Genomic DNA, 18,724 nt, shown 5'->3' on the forward strand with positions numbered 1-18,724 from the left:
TAGGCTAAGATCGTCAGTCCTCCTTTCCTTGGTCTGGGGCTCCCCACAGTTCCCCACCATCACTCCTCCCATTCCTTCCAACTTTATTTTTAGCTGCCAGTGGGAGGGGGCAGGATGGGAGGGAAAGTAAAGAAAACAGAAAAGGAGAGGGACAGAGCACAGAGGACTTCTCACATGGACAGAGGACTTCTCATACGGACAGAGAACACCCAAGCATGGAGCTCCCCCTCATCCCTCACCTGTTCTTGCTCCTGATGTTCCTGACAGGTGAGGGAGGTTAACTTCTTGGTTTCTGGTGGGAATGGAAGATGTTTGTATTGTTTGGCATTGGGACGTTAGGGTTAAAATTCTTTGGGAATTAGGGTAAGAGGTTAATACTGATTCTACATTTCTAGTGTGTGCATGCGTGTTGGGGGGGGTGGGTACGTGGGGTGGCCTGATTGCATTCTTATGCCCAACTTATGACTGCTTCAATGTTGAGACTGGCAGGGCCTTGTGTAAGATTTGTATTCAATTATTTACCACCCTTGTCCTAAGCCCTGGAGGAGTGAGGGGACCAAAAAAGAAACATGATGTGACCTTCCACATGGCTAGTCTGATTCCTATTATCCCCCTCCCTACTTCTCCCTACCCTTGGTGGTCTCTGGGTCTTGAGGCGTAATTAACTAACTGTGTGGTCAGAACTCTGGGTTTATCTAAGCAATGAACTACAGCTCCTGGTTATACAGCCCTGCCAGTTTCCTGGATGCAAAAAGGCTCACATACAAAATACCTTTCTGAAAATGAGCATGGTTTGAGACAGAGCTATAGTCATTGGTGGCAGTGGCCCAAGAGGGGGCTGCTTGAAAGGCGGGAGCAAGGCACAGTCAGGGAAAAAACCATGGGAGGGACAAGAGGCCTGGAATTTTTTCTCATCAGTGCCCTGTAATCTTCTCTTCCTAAAATACCAGCTCTGATTTTAAAGGGATTGGGGTTGGGAGGGAAGAATCAGCCAGGACATGATTGGGGGGTCTTTGAATTGGGCTGAGAGATAAAGAAGAAATGCAGGTAGGCAGGGGGCAGTTGGGAGGGTGGGTGAGTTAGAAAGGAAGTCGGTTGTGGAAAACTTTGGGGTGACGGGACCCTTGGTAAGGATGGATGGCAAACCATATGTGTGGGCAGGCAAGGGGCCCCACCCAGTTAATTACCACTGAGGTTTCCAGGGCTGGAATCAACAAGAGACCTAGACATTGGAGAAAGACAGTGAGTCTAACAATGACACTGGGAGTCAAGAAGAGGTAGAAAGAGAAGGAGACCCAGACATGCAGTGCTCCCTAGCCTCCTCTTGATCTCCCCGTGGTCCTGAGTTTGGGGAGAGTTTGGAAGTAGTTGTTCTGGGGCTGCAGCAAGGCATTCTCCATCTTTTGACTCTCACAGCTCGTGGAGGAGGATGTGTAGGAGGAATGATGTGGAAAAGAGGAACTTGACCCTTCCAGACATGTCTGTAAATGAGATTTCAGAGGTGGGAGTGAAAATACAGCTGTGCACTGGCATGGCAGAGGACCGCAGTTAGACGTCTGGACCCAAACACAGGAAGGAGATCATCTTCACTTGGATCTCTGAGTACATGACATTGACAGAGGCCAGGACAGTTTATGAGTAAGAAGTAGGGAGATAGACTGAGATGAAAATGTTTCCTTCGTGGCTTCTCTCTTGTGCTTCTGTAGGCATTCATTAGCTTCTTTGACTGCTTCTTACTAACCTTACGGTCCTGGCCCCCCAGGTCTCTGTTTCCCCTTTAACCTGGACGTGCATCGCCCACGCCTATTCCCAGGGCCACCCACGGCTGAATTTGGATACAGTGTCTTACAACATGTTGGAGGTGGACGACGATGGTGAGGAGGAAGCCAGAGGGCTGTGGGATTGGGACTGTGATAGAGCTGTTAAAGGGGAGGCAGGGTAGATGGGAATCTAATCTGCTCTTTTGAAAGTGGCTGGGACTCTAGACTTGCCACCTCCATGTGCTTCCCCTCTGGCCTATCTCAAGGGTCATATTCACACTATGCTTATATTCATGTCCTCCTCCTAGGATGCTGGTGGGTGCCCCCTGGGATGGGCCTTCAGGCAACCGAAGGGGGGACATTTATCGCTGCCCTGTAGGGGGCTCCCACAATGCGCCATGTGCCAAGGGCCACTTGGGTAAGAAGATGCCTCATTCTTCCTCTTAACCCCTAACCTTGAGGTACTAGTAGCTTTGACCCCTTTGCTCACCTTCGTCACCCCTTTATCTCACACACTGCCCATCCCTGACTTGATCCTGATCTCTTCTCATCCTCTTCCAAAATCACCCTGAACTTAAGCACCCCATCATCTGTGGCCCCGTGATCTCGTTCTTTCCCTCCTCCCTCCCCCCAACCCAGGTGACTATCCACTGGGAAATTCATCTCGTCCTGCTGTGAATATGCACCTGGGGATGTCTCTACTAGAGACAGATGGTGATGGGGGATTCATGGTAAGCTAAAGAAAGGGGGGAGGGGTCCCTGAAAGTTCATGGCAGAGAAAATAGCAGTATAGAAGGGTAATTGGTGTTTGTTGGGGGGTCAAGGAGTTAAAACCTTAGAAAGCAAGGAGAGGAATCTCAGGGAGTGGTCTCAATGCCTCCTTTGACCAGGAGCATATTCTGAGGGTGAGCATATTCCCTCCCAAGCCTAGGAATAACTATTCCCCCCACCCATTCATAGGCTTGTGCCCCTCTCTGGTCTCGTGCTTGCGGCTCCTCTGTCTTCAGTTCTGGGATATGTGCCCGTGTAGATGCTTCTTTCCAGCTGCAGGGAAGCCTGGCACCCACCGCACAACGTGAGCCAGAGGAAAGGACTGAGGACTCAGTCCCCAGAATGGGGTGCAGGGTGGGAAAAAATGGGGCAACAGGGTATGATGCTTGACAGGGGGCCTGCATGGCTATCTTCATTGCTACCTAATATGCCTGCAAAATCTCCAGGTTTACTAACAGATTAGTATTCAGACTCTTTACCAGGGGATCAAGACTCCATGAACTGATCTAACCAACTTCAAAAACTCAATTCTCACTATATCCCTCCACACCCTGCACCTTGCCCATAGCATTCACCTTAACATTCTCCTATGTGTCATCTATTTTTATACCTCCATCTCCTTTTGTTTAAACCATTCTCCCCCCAAATACCTTTCCTTGTATTCTCCTCTCCTCAAACATCTTCAGTCCTCAGTATCTTCTCAGTTGCTGCCTCCTTTGATTGCCTACCATCAGAACTGACCCTCTCTTGTCCTCCCACAGCATAGACTGGTATTGTTTCTGCCTAGTGCTTAATTCCTTTTTCTTTGTTTTTTTCAGTAAGTTGTATGTATGCCCATATCCTCTTTTATTCATTTCTATATTTACCCAGGGTCTGGCACACTACCTTCTTTATATGTCAGAAGTCCCTAATAAATGTTAGAATTGAATGTGCTGTCCTGTGACCTCTTCCCTTATTGCCCCCATGCCCAGTATTCTTATACTCCTCTGTTCCCCATCACCATACCCTCCTCCTAGGCTGCCCCACATACATGGATGTTGTCATCGTCTTGGATGGGTCCAACAGCATCTATCCCTGGTCTGAAGTTCGGACTTTCCTACGAAGACTGGTAGGGAGACTGTTTATTGACCCAGAGCAAATACAGGTAAGAGAAGGCAATATGGGTGGGCTTGGAGGGGAAGAGACAGAGAGAGAGGAGATAAATGTAGGTAGTGTCTTCAGTAGTATCCTGGTGCTCTTCTCCCCTCCTTTACATATTTTCTTCTCCCCCTACAACCACACCTTCCATTTGAATGCACACTTTATTCTCAGGTGGGACTGGTACAGTATGGGGAGAGCCCTGTACATGAGTGGTCCCTGGGAGATTTCCGAACCAAGGAAGAAGTGGTGAGAGCAGCAAGGAACCTGAGTCGGCGGGAGGGACGAGAAACAAAGACTGCCCAAGCAATAATGGTGGCCTGGTGAGGCATTGGGAGGGGAGTGTGGGAGGCCTGAGTGAGGAGGGCCTAGAAGGGTTATGGGAGGGTTTGGAGTGCAGTGTTTACATCCCAAGATGTTTTGCTTCCTTATCTTTGTGTCCAAACTAGAGGTGGGTCGGGGAATACTAAGTTGGCTGTCATTGCACTCTCTCTCAACGCATTTCCACAAAGAATCTATGTCTGTGTCTCTCCATATTTCTGCTTTATTTATCTCTGCAGACAGAACTCTCTATTGCTTCATTCCCACTTTGATCTTGGTACTCAGGCTTTCCACCACTCATGTCCTAGCCTACTTTCCAAATGTGATTCAAAACTTATCTCTAGGAAGACTCCCCTGACCTGGTCATTCTCCTTTGTTCTACATTCCCTTAATATTTATCCTCCCAAATGTAATATTTGCTGAATAAGACTATAAATGAATGGATTTTATACTTATTTGCTACTTATTTATAGTTATTTGCCACTCTCTATGTTCTATGACATTCAAACACTTGAGCTCTTACTGTATGCCAGTGTCCATGCTAGACACTGTTGGGGAGACGGACTAAAAAGGCAAGATGTCTGACCTCAGTGAACTGCTGACAGTGTTGAGTCCTGTGTGTGCGTGCGTGTGTGTGTGTGCGTGTGCATGTATCTGCATACATTTGGTCACATCTCACTCCTTTCTCTCTTTTCTCAGCACAGAAGGATTCAGTCAGTCCCATGGGGGCCGACCAGAGGCTGCCAGGCTACTGGTGGTTGTCACTGATGGAGAATCACATGATGGAGAGGAGCTTCCCACAGCACTAAAGGCCTGTGAGGCTGGAAGAGTGACACGCTATGGGATTGCAGTGAGAATCTACCCTGGATCTGGAAAGATGGAAGGGGGTGGGGACTGTGACATTGAGGAGTGGGAACCTCAGGGAAATGAGCATTAACTGCTTCCCAGAAGTCAGCCATATTTCCTTTCCTTCACTTTAGTTGGCTGTGTTCTGTACCAGCTCTGACATCTCACTCCACACAGCTAACAGACCCCACCTTGATCTCCTGATACTAGGTCCTTGGTCACTACCTCCGGCGGCAGCGAGACCCAAGTTCTTTCCTGCGGGAAATCAGAGCCATTGCCAGTGATCCAGATGAGAGATTCTTCTTCAATGTTACAGATGAAGCTGCATTGACTGACATTGTGGATGCACTAGGAGACCGGATTTTTGGCCTTGAGGGTAATGATTACCCTGGAGAAACTGGAGGGTAGAAGGAAGTGCAGGTGGGGTTCTGGAGTGAGTTCAGTAGGTCAAAGGGGGAACTGTCTTCCCTATTATAGCCTTGATATTTTCTCATGCTCAAGGGTCCCATGGAGAAAATGAAAGCTCCTTTGGGCTGGAAATGTCTCAGATTGGTTTTTCTACTCATCGACTAAAGGTTGGACAGAATCTGACCCCTCCGTGACCTCTTTCAACCTCTGACTCCTTCCAACATCTGACTCAGACAACTTCAACCCCAGGGCTTCTCTAGATTCCTCCTTTAACTAATGTCCATGCTGACCTTCCCATGCCTTTCCAACTGACCCCAGCATATCCTCAGTGACCCTCTCATTCCTAGAGATGTTTTCTCCTTATTCTCCACTCTCTTTTCAGTGATCCCATCTGGTTCTGCCCTACAGGATGGGATTCTCTTTGGTATGGTAGGGGCCTATGACTGGGGGGGCTCAGTGCTATGGCTTGAAGAAGGTCACCGCATTTTTCCCTCACGAACGGCCCTGGAGGATGAGTTCCCCCCTGCATTGCAGAACCATGCTGCCTACCTGGGTGAGTAGCGGAGAGTTGCAGAGGATTAGGGGGTGGGAGTGGGGGAAATGCTTCCCCAGTAGAGGGGATGAGGTACTCTCTCTTAACTCATGTAGTTTCTCACTAATCTCCTGCAACTTTCCTTGGGACCTCCTTCTGTGCCTTTAGGGAACTCTTCCACTGACCCCATCTTCTTTCCCTTTTACCTCTGATTCCTTGCCCACTTCTAGGTTACTCTGTTTCCTCCATGCTCTTGCGGGGCGGACGCCGCTTCTTTCTCTCAGGGGCTCCTCGGTTTAGACATCGAGGAAAGGTCATCGCCTTCCAGCTTAAGAAAGATGGGGCTATGAGGGTCGCCCAGAGCCTACAGGGGGAGCAGGTATGGCATCCAAGGGAGAGGTGGGATTCTTGGATCCTGAGGGACCTCCAGGCTGTGGGGCAAGAGGGTGAAGGGGCAAGAGAGGGGCCTGAAAAGTCTGTGCTGAATTCCTATTGGCAGCGTCCGTCAAGGGTGTGAGGTCCAGATTGGCAGGCTGGTGGGTGCTTCCCACTTGTCCACAATCACCTTCTCTTTTCTCTGGGGTCACTACTACACACCACTCCCCAGATTGGCTCGTACTTTGGCAGTGAGCTCTGCCCATTGGATATGGATGGGGATGGAACAACTGATGTCTTACTTGTGGCTGCCCCCATGTTCCTGGGACCCCAGAACAAAGAGACAGGACGTGTTTATGTGTATCTAGTGGGCCAGGTAAGTCTTGCTGGGATCCTCTAGAACTTGTTTGTAGAAGGTAGAGGGAGGGAGGGGAGGCACATACATTTGAGGGCTGGCTGAGAGGTTGGGAACTGTGAGATCAGCATCTTCTGTCTTCTCCCCACTTCCATCAGCAGTCCTTGCTGACACTCCAGGGAACACTTCAGCCAGAGCCCCCCCAAGATGCTCGGTTTGGCTTTGCCATGGGTGCCCTTCCTGATCTGAACCAAGATGGTTTTGCTGATGTGGCTGTGGGGGCCCCCCTGGAGGATGGGCACCATGGAGCACTGTACCTATATCATGGAACTCAGAGTGGAGTCAAGCCCCGTCCTGCCCAGGTCAGGAGTGCCCAGAAAAAGCAGGGGCATAGTAGGAAGAAGGGGAAGGGAGGTGTGCCCTTTGCTTATCAATGGTCCCCTGGTCTTGAGACCCAAACTGAACAAGTGCTTTTTAATCAGTAGGCGAAAAGTGAGGTGGTGGGTAGGATACAGGTTGCTGTACTATAGACTCCTGAACGCAAGCAAGTTTCTCTTATTCCTTCCCATGCCTAATGGGAGAATTAGAAAGAGCCAGGTGGGAGGTCTGGGAAACCAGGCGTGTGTGTCCCTGCTCAGTCTCCCCTCTCTTCCTCTCAGCGGATTGCTGCGATCTCCATGCCACAGACCCTTAGCTACTTTGGCCGAAGTGTAGATGGCCGGCTAGATCTGGATGGAGATGACCTGGTAGATGTGGCTGTGGGTGCCCAAGGGGCAGCCATCCTGCTCAGGTGAGTGGTGCCAGCTCAGGTAGCAATGGACAGCATAGCATAGCTGTTAAAAGCAAGGGCCTTGGAGTCACAGACTTAGATTTGGATTTTTTGATCAACTTATTCTGTGCCTCAGTTTCCTAATTTATAAAATGGAGATTATAGTAGTAACTACCTTACTGGCTTGTTGTAAGGATTAAATGTGATAATCCATGTAAAGATCTTAACACAGTGCCTAGCACATGGCAAGTGCTTATTAAATGTTAGCTATTATCTTACTTTTGTCAGAAGGTCCAGGGGAGCTTGACACAAGGGCATCTAGCCCCTCATTCTTTCCTTTGACCTCAGGGAGGGAAACACTGGGAACTGCCTTTCTCAAAGGGCTTTTCTCCTACTGTTAGAATTTCTTTCCCACCCTGTTCCCAGCTCGCGGCCCATTGTCCACCTGGCCCCTACACTAGATGTGACCCCACCAGCCATCAGTGTGGTTCAGAGGGACTGCAGGCGTCGAGGTCAGGAGGCAGCTTGCCTATCTGCAGCCCTTTGCTTCCAAGTGACCTCCCGCACTCCTGGCCACTGGGATCGCCGATTTTGTAAGTGACTAGAGTGCATCGTAAGCAACTCTCAACTCCTTGCCTGCCTTGGTCTCTGGACCCCTCTCCACCCTCAATCTTGCCTGCCCCATTCAGATATGCGGTTCACAGCATCACTGGATGAGTGGACAGCTGGGGCACGTGCAGCGTTTGATGGCTCTGGCCAGAGGCTGTCTTCTCGGAGGCTCCGGCTCAGTGTGGGGAATGTCACTTGTGAGCAGCTGCACTTCCATGTGCTGGTGAGGAGGGGACAGGAACTGCTTTGCATCAGGGGCTGGGAGTGAGGGGAAGGCTGGATCAGAGAGGGAATTTCTGCTGGATGGGCAAGAAAGCTGAAGCCAGGAAAGTGAGAAAGTTCAGACTTTGGAATCAGGCTGATCTGGGTTTGAATCTCAGCTCTGCCTCTTACCACCTGTGAACTCTGGCAAGTCACATATAACCTGCAAACCTCAGTTTCCTTGCCTGCAAAGAGGGGATAATAGTAGTAATTACTACGTCATTGAAGTTGTATTGGAATTAAATGTAATTTTATTGATAAAACCTTAGGACAGTGTGCAGCACACAGAAAGTGCCCAGTAAATGATCACTGTAATTATCACGTTCTGCCAGGGGCCTGGGTTGTACCCTTAACCCTGGGTCCCCATGATCCTTGACTCTGGTTTCCCTCAGGATACATCAGATTACCTCCGGCCAGTGGCTTTGACTGTGACTTTTGCTTTGGACAACACCACAAAGCCAGGACCTGTGCTGGATGAGGCCTCATTTACCTCCATACAAAAGCTGGTCAGCAGTGCCAAACCCTGCTCTGCCACTGGGTCCCACACTGTCCTTCTCAATGAATTCAAGAGGAAGGGGAAGGAGGAGACATGAGATCCTGGTGAAATCTGGCCTGAGCACCCACTCTTCTCTTTTCACTTTTCCCTTAATTCTATTCCTTTCTCCTTGCATTCCTCTCACCCTCAGCCCCTTCTCTTTCCTCTAGGTGCCTTTCTCAAAGGATTGTGGCCCTGATAATGAATGTATCACAGACCTGGTGCTTCGGGTTAATATGGACATCAGAGGCTCCAGGTGGGATGGACATGAACTGGCCAAACCAGGGTGACACCTTAGACAGACTGGAAGGGACTTGGAGGGTTGTCTCTTGCTCAGGAAAACAGAAGTGAGGCTTTTGGCACCCCTTCAACTCCTGGGCTCTCCCTTATCCACCACTCCTAGGAAGGACCCGTTCATGGTTCGAGGCGGTCGGCAGAAAGTGCTGGTGTCAGCAGCTCTGGAGAACAGAAAGGAAAATGCGTACAACACTAGCCTGAGTCTCAGCTTCTCTAGAAACCTCCACCTGGCCAGTTTCACTCCTCAGGTGCCCTTAGGGGAGGGGATTTGGGATGAGTCAAGGAAGGAGGAAGAAGAGGGGGTATTGGCCTCCCCTGCGAGGGGTTCTAGAGAAAGGCTCAGTGTTTAAAGGCTATGGGCAGGAGAGCAGTTGCAGCCCTAGCTCCAGCCTCCACCCCCATTCCTCTGCTCTCAGAGGGACAGCCCAGTGAAGGTGGAATGTACAGCTCCTTCCTCTCATGCCCGGCTCTGCAGTGTGGGGCATCCTGTCTTTCAGACTGGAGCCAAGGTAAGTTGGGGCCCAGAATGAGAAAGGGGCTCTGAGAGAGCAGGGGCTGGAATCTCTGGGGCCTGGGAGTTTAGGGAAGAAGGCACACATAGGGCTCCTGTTCCACTGTAGTTGCCCCATGAAGAGGAATCTACCATGACCCCATGTCTCCTACCCTTAGGTGACTTTTCAGCTAGAGTTTGAGTTTAGCTGCTCCTCCCTCCTAAGCCAGGTCCTTGTGAGGCTGACTGCCACCAGGTGAGAAAAAAGGGAACTTACTCCCAGCCCTCTCCTTTTGGGTCTTGGTGGGAAAGGGGATGGGGATGGATTGTATACAGTATTGACTCCTCTACTCCAGAGAGGGGTGATTGAGACAGGGCTGGGATGTGAGCCTCTCTCTCTGACCCCACAGCAACAGCCTGGAGAGAAATGGGACCCTTCAAGACAACACAGCCCAGACTTCAGCCTACATCCAATATGAGCCTCACCTCCTATTCTCTAGGTATGGCTCAGCTCCTTGCTGGGACCCTGTTCTGACCCTAGACTCATACTCCTTATGTTTCCTTCCTCTCCCTCCAAGTGCTTCAGTCTTCCCCAAAACTCAAACCCTTGGGGCTGCTTCATCTTTTTGCCCTCAGTCCCACTCATGTTGAACCTTCTCTTTTAAACATCTTACTTTCCTATGCATAGGTATACCTATACATCCTAGGTAGAGGGCTTTGCTGGGCCCTGGGGATTGGAGCTGGGGTGAAGGGATATGGGATGTGGCCATAAAGTTTGTACTGAGTCTATGTCATGTCCCATTTCTATCCATGTGCTGGCTCTGCCTTCCCTGAATCCATGTCTGTGTGCTGATCTTGTGTCCCTGGGTCTATGTCATGGCTGTGACCATGTACTTCCTGACTTGGTGTTCACGCAGTGAGTCTACTCTACACCGCTATGAGGTTCACCCATATGGGACCCTTCCAGTGGGTCCTGGCCCCGAATTCAAAACTACTCTTAGGGTGAGAAGCTAGAGGGGCCTTGGCATGAGCAAGGGGAGGGAGAGGAGTCCTGGAAAAAGGATGGGAAGAGTCTCTTTTAGATTTCGGTGGTATCCAGGATAAAGGGGAATAGATGAGGAAGAGTCTTCTTTTGTCTCCCACCTCTTCCCATTCCAATCTGCCTCTTAGGTTCAGAACCTGGGCTGCTATGTGATCAGCGGCCTCATCATCTCAGCCCTCCTTCCAGCTGTGGCCCATGGGGGCAATTACTTCCTGTCACTGTCTCAAGTCATCAGTAACAATGTGAGTCTGGGCTAGGGGTATGTGGAACCCTGCCACCTTGATCTGGTAGACTCACCCAGCTCCCTATCTGCTGGATCACTGCTCTCAGGGCTCCTTCCCCTGGGGGACCTTTCTTTTACATATGTGGCTTCTTTTAGAAGAAAGAAAGGGATTACCCAGAGAAGAACTACAAGAGTGTAGGGAGTATGCTCCTGCTCAGCCTGGAGTGGCTAGCCTCTCACCATCGAGAAGGTCCCTTAAGTTGAATATTCCTCTAGGCAAGCTGCACAGTGCACAACCTAACTGAGCCTCCAGGACCCCCTTTGCATCCAGAGGAGCTTCAGCACACAAGCAGACTGGTATGAGTCACAAGAAGGTGAAGGTGTCCAGAGTGGGATGCAGGGGTGGGGGCAGTAGAATTTGGAGCCTTGGGGTTGGGACCAGAGCCTGGAGTGGGGAGGCCGGGATCTTTCCATCTCAGGGTCTTGATCGTTCTTTCTCTTTTGGTAGAATGGGAGCAATACTCGGTGTCAAGTTGTGAGGTGCCACCTTGGGCGGCTGGCAAAGGGGACCGAGGTCTCTGTTGGACTACTAAGGCTGGTTCACAATGAATTTTTCCGGAGGGTAAATCTTTTCTTTTCTACTACTCTCCCCTCCTGCTCCTATCTGGAACTTTAGCATAGGCTTTGGAGGTAGACAGACCCATGTTAAAATTCTGGCTTTGTCTCCTACTAGCTGTTGGACCTTGAGCAAGTTGTTTTATCTCTTTAAGCTTCTTTCACCTCATCTCTAAAACAAGGAAGAGAATATCTACTTTATGGGGTTGTTGTAAAGAATAAATGAATGGTGAGATAGACTCATTAAAAACTAGTTATTATCCTTGTATTTTCCTCCTTTTATCATCCCTTAGTGCTGTATCAATAATCAATTAACATTTATAGCATACGTAAATTCAATCAATGAATAATCCAAGTGCCTACTATATATAAGAGGCTCTGTATTAGGTAGACACTGAGGAGAATATCCCCAACATTTAGCACCATGCCTAACTCATTGTAGTGACTTAATACATTTTTGTTAAATGAATGAATAAATAGTTGATATTACATGCAGTGTATGTATTAGAGGTTAGTGGGAAGTAAGATTGTGTAGTTGAGAGGATCTAGATTATGAAAATTCTCTAAAGCTAGGGAGATGAAATTGGACTTAATATGATAGATAGTCAGGAGTTTGTGAGTTCCTGAGCGGGGAAATTACATCCTAATTATGACAGCTATTTAGTATTAGGGGTTTATATTGTGCTTTCCTGTGTACCATCTACTTTGAATAACATAAGATCCTTGGGATGTAGGCATATGTGTTAGGGAAGTTAAATCTGACCAACCATCCCTTTCTAAGTCTGGTTCTCTTTATCTCTCTTTGGTATCTCCTTTTTTATTCATTTATTCTTTCAACAAAGATTTATTGAGAAACCACTATGTACTTGGCATTGTGCTAGGCACCAGGCACGAGGGACACATAAATTAGTAAGACATAGCCCTTGACCTCAAGGATTTCTCACCTCAGTGGTGAAAGGTAGAGAAATAAATAGAACGTTCTAATCTGATCCAGAATGGTGGGGTTAGGAGGAAACACCTCCCTAATTCCCAGAGGGGATGACATCTAAACTTCAACCTAAATGAGGGGTAGGGGTTATCCAAAGAAAGGGGAGTTGAATATATTTCAGGTAGAGCAAACAGCATATACGAAGGGCCAGAGGCTTTCCATCTATTACTCTTCCTCTCTTTCCCCATTAGTCTCCAACCTTTTCTTCTGGTCTTGAGGGTCCTAGAAGTTGTGCCTCTCAGCTTCATCTTTGCTGTTGGGCCTCAAAGAGCTGTACCACCTGATGATGGCTCACTTTATTATTTTTTTAATTTATGTTTTATTGCAGTAACATTGGTTTATAACATCATATAACTTTCAGGTGTACATCGTAATATATTTCGAATTATGTGTAAATTACATCATGTTCACCACCCAAAGACCAATTATAATCCATCCCCACACACGTGCTTAATCACCCCTTTCTCCTTCCTCCCCTGCCCCTCCCCTCTGGTGACCACTAATCCAATCTCTGTTGCTCTGTGTTTGTCTTTGTTTTAGTCTTCTACTTATGAGTGAGAGCATATGGTATTTGACTTTCTCCCTCTGACTTGTTTCACTTAGCATAATACCCTCAAGGTCCATTCATGTTGTCACAGATGGCCGGATTTCATCATTTCTTATGGCTGAGTAGTATTCCATTGTGTATATATAACACATCTTCTTTATCCATTCATTGCTTGATGGGCACCTAGGTTGCTTCCAAGTGTTGGATATTGTGAATAATGCTGTGATGAACATAGGAGTGCATGTATCTTTATGCATTTGTGTTTTCAAGTTCTTTGGATAAATATCCAGCAGTGGAATACCTGGATCATATGATAGATCTATTCTTAATTTTCTCAGTAAATTCCCTCCATACTGTTTTCTATAGTGGCTGCACCAGTTTGCACTCCCACCAGCAGTGTATGAGGGTTGCCTTCTCTCCACATCCTCTCCAACACTTATTGTTTCCAGTCTTGTTAATTATGGCCATTCTGACGCGGTACCTCATTGTAGTTTTATTTTTTTTGTTTTTGAGGAAGATTAGCCCTGAGCTAACTACTGCCAATCCTCCTCTTTTCGCTGAGGAAGCCTGGCCCTGAGCTAACATCTGTGCCCATCTTCCTCTACTTTATACGTGGGATACCTACCACAGCATGGCTTTTGCCAAGTGGTGCCATGTCCGCACCCGGGATCCGAACCAGCGAACTCTGGGCTGCTGAGAAGCGGAACATGCGAACTTAACCACTGTGCCACCGGGCCGGCCCTCTCATTGTAATTTTGATTTGCATTTCCCTGATAGTTAATGATGTTGAACATCTTTTCATGTGTCTGTTGGCCATGTGTATATCTTCTTTGAAGAAATGTCTGTTCAGATCTTTTGCCCACTTTTTAGTTGGGTTGTTAGCTTTTTGTTGTTGAGATGTATGAGTTCTTTGTATATTGTGGATGTTAACCCCTTATCTGATATATGGTTTGCAAATATCTTCTCCCAGTTGTTAGCTTGTCTTTTTGTTTTGTTGATGGTTTCCTTTGCTGTGCACAAGCTTTTTAGTTTGATGTAGTCTCATTTGTTTCTCTTTTCTGTTGTTTCCCTTATGATGGCTCACTTTAAATGTCTTGCCATCCACTTGTCCACAGGCCAAATTCAAATCTTTGACAGTGGTGAGCACCTTTGAGCTGGGAACTGAGGAGGGCAGTGTCCTACAGCTGACTGAAGCCTCCCGTTGGAGTGAGGTGGGGCTGGAGACTGAGTTTGAGAACTGTGAAACTAATAAGGGTGGGGATGGGGTAAGGGCACCTGTGGGCTTTTTCAGAACTGAGACATCTTCACTAGGCAACAGCTAGTAACTCAGAAGCGCTAAATCAGGATGCAGTGGTCCCACTGCCTCCATTCTTGCTTCAGTTTCTTTTCTTTTGTTCTTTCATTTTGAGGCTGGCTTTGCTATAATGTGGGGAGAGCCTAGCTGGGTGAAAGGGTGCCAGTAAAAAATAACTCTAATCCCCATACAGAGCCTCCTGGAGGTGATTCAGACCCGCCCTGTTCTCATCTCCCTGTGGATCCTCATTGGTAGTGTCCTGGGAGGGCTGCTCCTGCTTGCTCTCCTTGTCTTCTGCCTTTGGAAGGTAAGCACTGCTTTAGTGGGGAGTATGGGATATGGCGCCCACAAGTTGAGGGATCCTTGATGATAGCATGGAGAACTGGATTTGTGCTGGGCAGCTAAGCAGGCTGTGGGTGTCATGACTGGGTCTCCTTCACTGTACTCTGCAAATGTTGGTCGAATTAAACTAAGCCAAAGAAAATAAATTTGAATCTCATTTTTGGCAGCAGAGCAAAAATGAAGGCTTCGGATATGTCTCAGGGCTGTTGGCAAGGTCCCTAGGCAGGGCGTTTGGTGATGACTCTTATCTCTTCCTCTACAGCTTGGCTTTTTTGCCCGTAAGAAGATCCCCAAGGAAGAAAAAAGAGAAGAGAAATTGGAGCAATGAATGTAGGATAAAGCCCTAGAAAGGCTTCCCTGGCAGCTTCTCTAAAAGACTTACGTAAGAGCAGAGGTTTGGGGGCTCAGATGGGACAAGAAGAAGCCTCTGGACTATCTCCCCAGACCTGCAGCCTGACTTGACTTTTGAGTCATGAGGATGCTGGTGGCAAGAGAGGAGGCCTTACCTCAGACAAGAAGGCCTGGCACCAAAACCGGGAACACTCCTACACTGTGTTTCCCTCCTCATGATCCTGGTTCTACAGCCAACATTGAGGCCTGGTTTGGGGCCCTTTCTTCCCTATCCCCAGGAATCAAGAATTTTTTTGCGTAGGTCCCTGACTCCTTTCAGATTCCCTCTACCTCCTCCCTCACAATTTGGAAAGGATGAGGGTTATCATCCTCTATTCCCCGCCTCTCACCTTCCTGCCCGTGCCCCACTCCACGGGAGGGAGCTGATGTTGGCTTCAAAGAAGTAAAGTCAACATCTGCTGCTTTCCTGTGGAGTCTGGTGATTCAGAGAGCCGGATGAGGAGAGTCAACAGGAAAAAAGGAGGGAGGAGGAAAAGCCACAAGAGACATTCTGTACAATTCCAAGGAACAGAGAAGCCTTCAGACAGGCAACTGCCATCCCCCTGAAACCTGAGACTTCGTGGTGTACTTGCCCGCCCTCAGGTGCTGGTGAAACAGAGCAGCCCCAGGCGTGCTGGACATAGGTTTCTCAACTTGAAGCCTTCCCTGGGAGCAAAGCCAGGGCCGGGTGCCTGATTCTCTGGAGCCAGGGGCCCCCGGGTGGCTAGAGCTGGAATAGCAGAGAAGGCTGGATACTCCCGGCAGTGTTTCTCCTCTCTCAGGCCTCATTCACTCTTGAGCCCTCTTTGGGGCCTCCTTATAGAAACTAGAGAGAAGGGAGAGGATTGCTGCTTGATGGTGGGAAACCCTTTCACCTTATCAGCTTTGGGAAGCAGCAGCCCATAGGGTCTGAATGAGTAGAGTCTGCCTTAAGGAAGAAGCCAAAGGGGGTGGTAGGAGGTCTCTGGGGAACAAGCCCTTGCTCAGCACTGGTTGTGTAGTACAAACAGCTCTTAGGAAAATGTTTCTGGGTAGTACAAACAGCTCTTAGGAACATGTTTCTGGGGCAACTCCAGTCATACCTTGTAGGGCTTCTCTGATGGAATCAGTTTGCCAGCCCTTACCTTATGTTTACTGGAAATTCCCAAGTTAATTTCTCTCTCTGGATTCCCTTACCCACCCCCGACTCCCCACTCCTATCTTTTGGTCATGGCCAGTAAAGAGAACTGGATTCTCATCAACAGCTGGGTAACTCATGTTTCTTTGTAATCAAGACTTTGGATATCAAAGTCAATTATTGGTCTCCAAAGTGCAGCTTTCACAGTCATTTGAAGAATCAGCACCCATTTAGAGCTGAGAAGAGAGGAGACCTGACCTGGCAGTTGACTAGCAGCCACAGAACTGTCCTCCAGGGCTGTTCTTGAGGCCTGGCCGCAATGTGTATTTTGGCGTGTCTCTGGTCTTTTGCAGAGGGCATTGTCTCCGTTTCCCAGTAGGGTGGACAGTATATCAGATGGTCGGAACAAATAAAGTTCAGTGTCAAACGACTTCTGGCTCTGTTTGAGTTCCCTAAGATATGGACTGCTCAGGAATGGTGAGAGGTGGATTCTTGGTTCACTTGAAACCTTGTACAGTTGAGTCCCTGGAAGGCAAAGTTAAGAAGCATTTGAAATGTTTTCTGTGACTCTCCCACTGGAGATGTGCTCTAGCCTCCTGCAATCCTCACCTACTTAAGTGACCATAGAGTGTAAAATGTGTAGGTTTGGAAAGCATGTAGGCCTAGATTGAAATCCCAGGTCTGCCATTTATTAGCTATGTGGCCTTGGGTAAGTTAAAACTACCCTGAGGCTCAGATAGCAATAAGAGGCTGCATAGTACAGTGATTAAGAATGAAGACAGGAGCCGGCCCGGTGGCACAGCAGTTAAGTTTGCATGTTCTGCTTCTCAGCGGCCTGGGGTTCACCAGTTTGGATCCCGGGTGCGGACATGGCAACCACATGGCATGCCGTGCTGTGGTAGGCATCCCACGTATAAAGTAGAAAAAGATGGGCACGGATGTTAGCTCAGGGCCAGCCTTCCTCAGAAAAAAGAAGAGGATTGGCAGTAGTTAGCTCAGGGCTAATCTTCCAAAAAAAAAAAAAAAAAAAAAGAATGAAGACAGACTTGGGTTTAAATCTAAGCTATACCACTTAAAATGTGTTTGACCTTGGACAGATTTAACTTCTCTAATTTTGGCTTTCTTGTCTATAAACTTATTAGGGTTGTGAGGACTAAATGAGATAATTCAAGTAAAATGAGCATATAGTAAGCACTCAATAAATGGTAACTATTGTTATAAAAATGTTTTGCTATAAAGTAATCTATGCTACCATGTGTTGTGAGGACTAAGTGAGAAGGTATGAAGGTATTGAAACATTAGGTGGTACTCCTGATCTGGTGACCCTTCACAGACCGTGAAGATTTGTTTCTTCTATGTGCTATTGATTCCTCCTACTAGATCTTATCCTGTGCGTCATCCCCTTTGAGATAAACCCTCATGCCCACTAAGGTGATAATTAGCTAATTAACTTAAGGTTCTAATGGTAGAAATCAAATCTATTGGATTTCGTTAGACACCCAGGGTTCTGCTAGTACCCTCAAGGAACATGGGCACTTAAGCAATGGCCTTCTAGAGACCATGTCTCTGCCTCTGTTGCCTAACCTGAGAATGGTGGCCTGCCTGGCCTATTAGACAGGGACAATCATTCTCTGGCAAGCTGGTGAGTTATTTTATGGCAGGAGGAGTCCATGATGGCCCTCAGTGTACTCATATAGGCTGTAGCTTGATCAGCCTTTATGGCACATACTGTTTCTGGGGCTGGGACTGAGACCATGGTGATGTTGACAGACCTCCCCTCTTTATCCCCAGTGAGTCCCAAAAGGGAGATGGATTTCCTTGAAGACTGGTTCATCTAATTCTTCATCCATATGATTAAAAGAGCACTTTCAATAATTTTCTCCACCTAGAGATCCCTCTCCTCTCTATCCTTCAGCTCCAGTGTGGGACTTTTCTCTAACCCCAACCTGTTCTTCAATAAGCCTGTTACCTCTTCCTTTGGAGCAGAACCAGTTTGAGAAGCAACTGTAGAAACAACAGGCCCTCCCCAGACACAAGAGTTCCTTCCTTTCTTCTCATTGTTGCTCCTTTGTTCCTTCCTTCCTTCTTTCACTCATTCACTCATCAGACATTAAGTATCTCATATGTGCCAGGCAATAGGGTTAATATAAAATACAACTCCTACCATCCAAGAGCCCCATCTAGTAGAGGAAACAAACATGTAAATAAATAATGGCAAATACAAAGAGGTGGTTGCTATACAACATAGCAGTAAGTATTAGAAGTGTGTCACACACAAGAGGCACACTTTCCTCGATGGGGGTGGGAGGGTTGTAAGGGAAAACTTTACAGAAACAAAATTTGGGTTGAGGGGCGACCAAGTGTGAGAGAGGGCATTCCAGGGAGGATCAGTCACCAGCCAGGAAGGGAACTGTAGTAGACTAGAATAGCCTCAGCATTGGGCTGTTTCTGAAAGTGGTGAGAGAGGGGACTGGAGAAGGCAGGGTGCAGCTTTTGATGAGCCTTGTAAACCACGTTAAGAACTTTGAGCTTTATCCAGTAGGCTTTCATATGCATTTGAGTGGGCTCGTTCAGGCCGCAGGGAGGAGAAAGGAGAGACGGTTGGCTGCGACCGACTGTTCAAGCAAGAATTGCCGAGAATCTGAATTTAAAGGGCAGTGGAAATAGTGAAGGCAGTTTTGTGCGGGTTTTCGCGGAGAG

At 47.9% G+C, this 18,724-nt stretch overlaps 1 protein-coding gene across 11 annotated transcripts; it reads left to right on the plus strand.

Moving 5' to 3' along the window:
* The first annotated feature begins 14 nt into the window (after window positions 1-14).
* On the plus strand, window positions 15-16,454 carry ITGA10 (integrin subunit alpha 10). 11 transcript variants are annotated; one of them, XR_011439259.1, is made up of 31 exons: window positions 94-267; window positions 1,763-1,874; window positions 2,069-2,178; window positions 2,400-2,491; window positions 2,721-2,835; window positions 3,548-3,675; window positions 3,843-3,991; window positions 4,689-4,839; window positions 5,046-5,211; window positions 5,337-5,410; window positions 5,652-5,796; window positions 6,006-6,154; window positions 6,383-6,526; window positions 6,664-6,867; window positions 7,165-7,295; window positions 7,701-7,867; window positions 7,964-8,106; window positions 8,537-8,650; window positions 8,850-8,935; window positions 9,083-9,224; window positions 9,393-9,485; window positions 9,646-9,722; window positions 9,877-9,966; window positions 10,384-10,468; window positions 10,637-10,750; window positions 11,008-11,088; window positions 11,240-11,353; window positions 13,399-13,630; window positions 13,997-14,092; window positions 14,369-14,482; window positions 14,780-16,454. XR_011439259.1 is itself a non-coding variant. In XM_014739919.2 (30 exons), exons 1-30 carry the CDS (start codon window positions 216-218, stop codon window positions 14,843-14,845), a joined length of 3,504 nt encoding a protein of 1,167 aa, XP_014595405.1. In that variant the 5' UTR covers window positions 15-215; the 3' UTR covers window positions 14,846-16,454. The 11 variants fall into 11 exon arrangements, 4 of the variants coding, with proteins under 4 accessions (XP_014595405.1, XP_023497070.1, XP_023497068.1 ...); XR_011439260.1 differs by having other exon boundaries at window positions 13,404-13,630; XR_011439257.1 differs by having other exon boundaries at window positions 13,448-13,630.
* Window positions 16,455-18,724: the final 2,270 nt, after the last annotated feature.

This window comes from Equus caballus, chromosome 5, assembly GCF_041296265.1.
Source record: "Equus caballus isolate H_3958 breed thoroughbred chromosome 5, TB-T2T, whole genome shotgun sequence".
NCBI classification, from domain to species: Eukaryota; Metazoa; Chordata; class Mammalia; order Perissodactyla; family Equidae; genus Equus; species Equus caballus.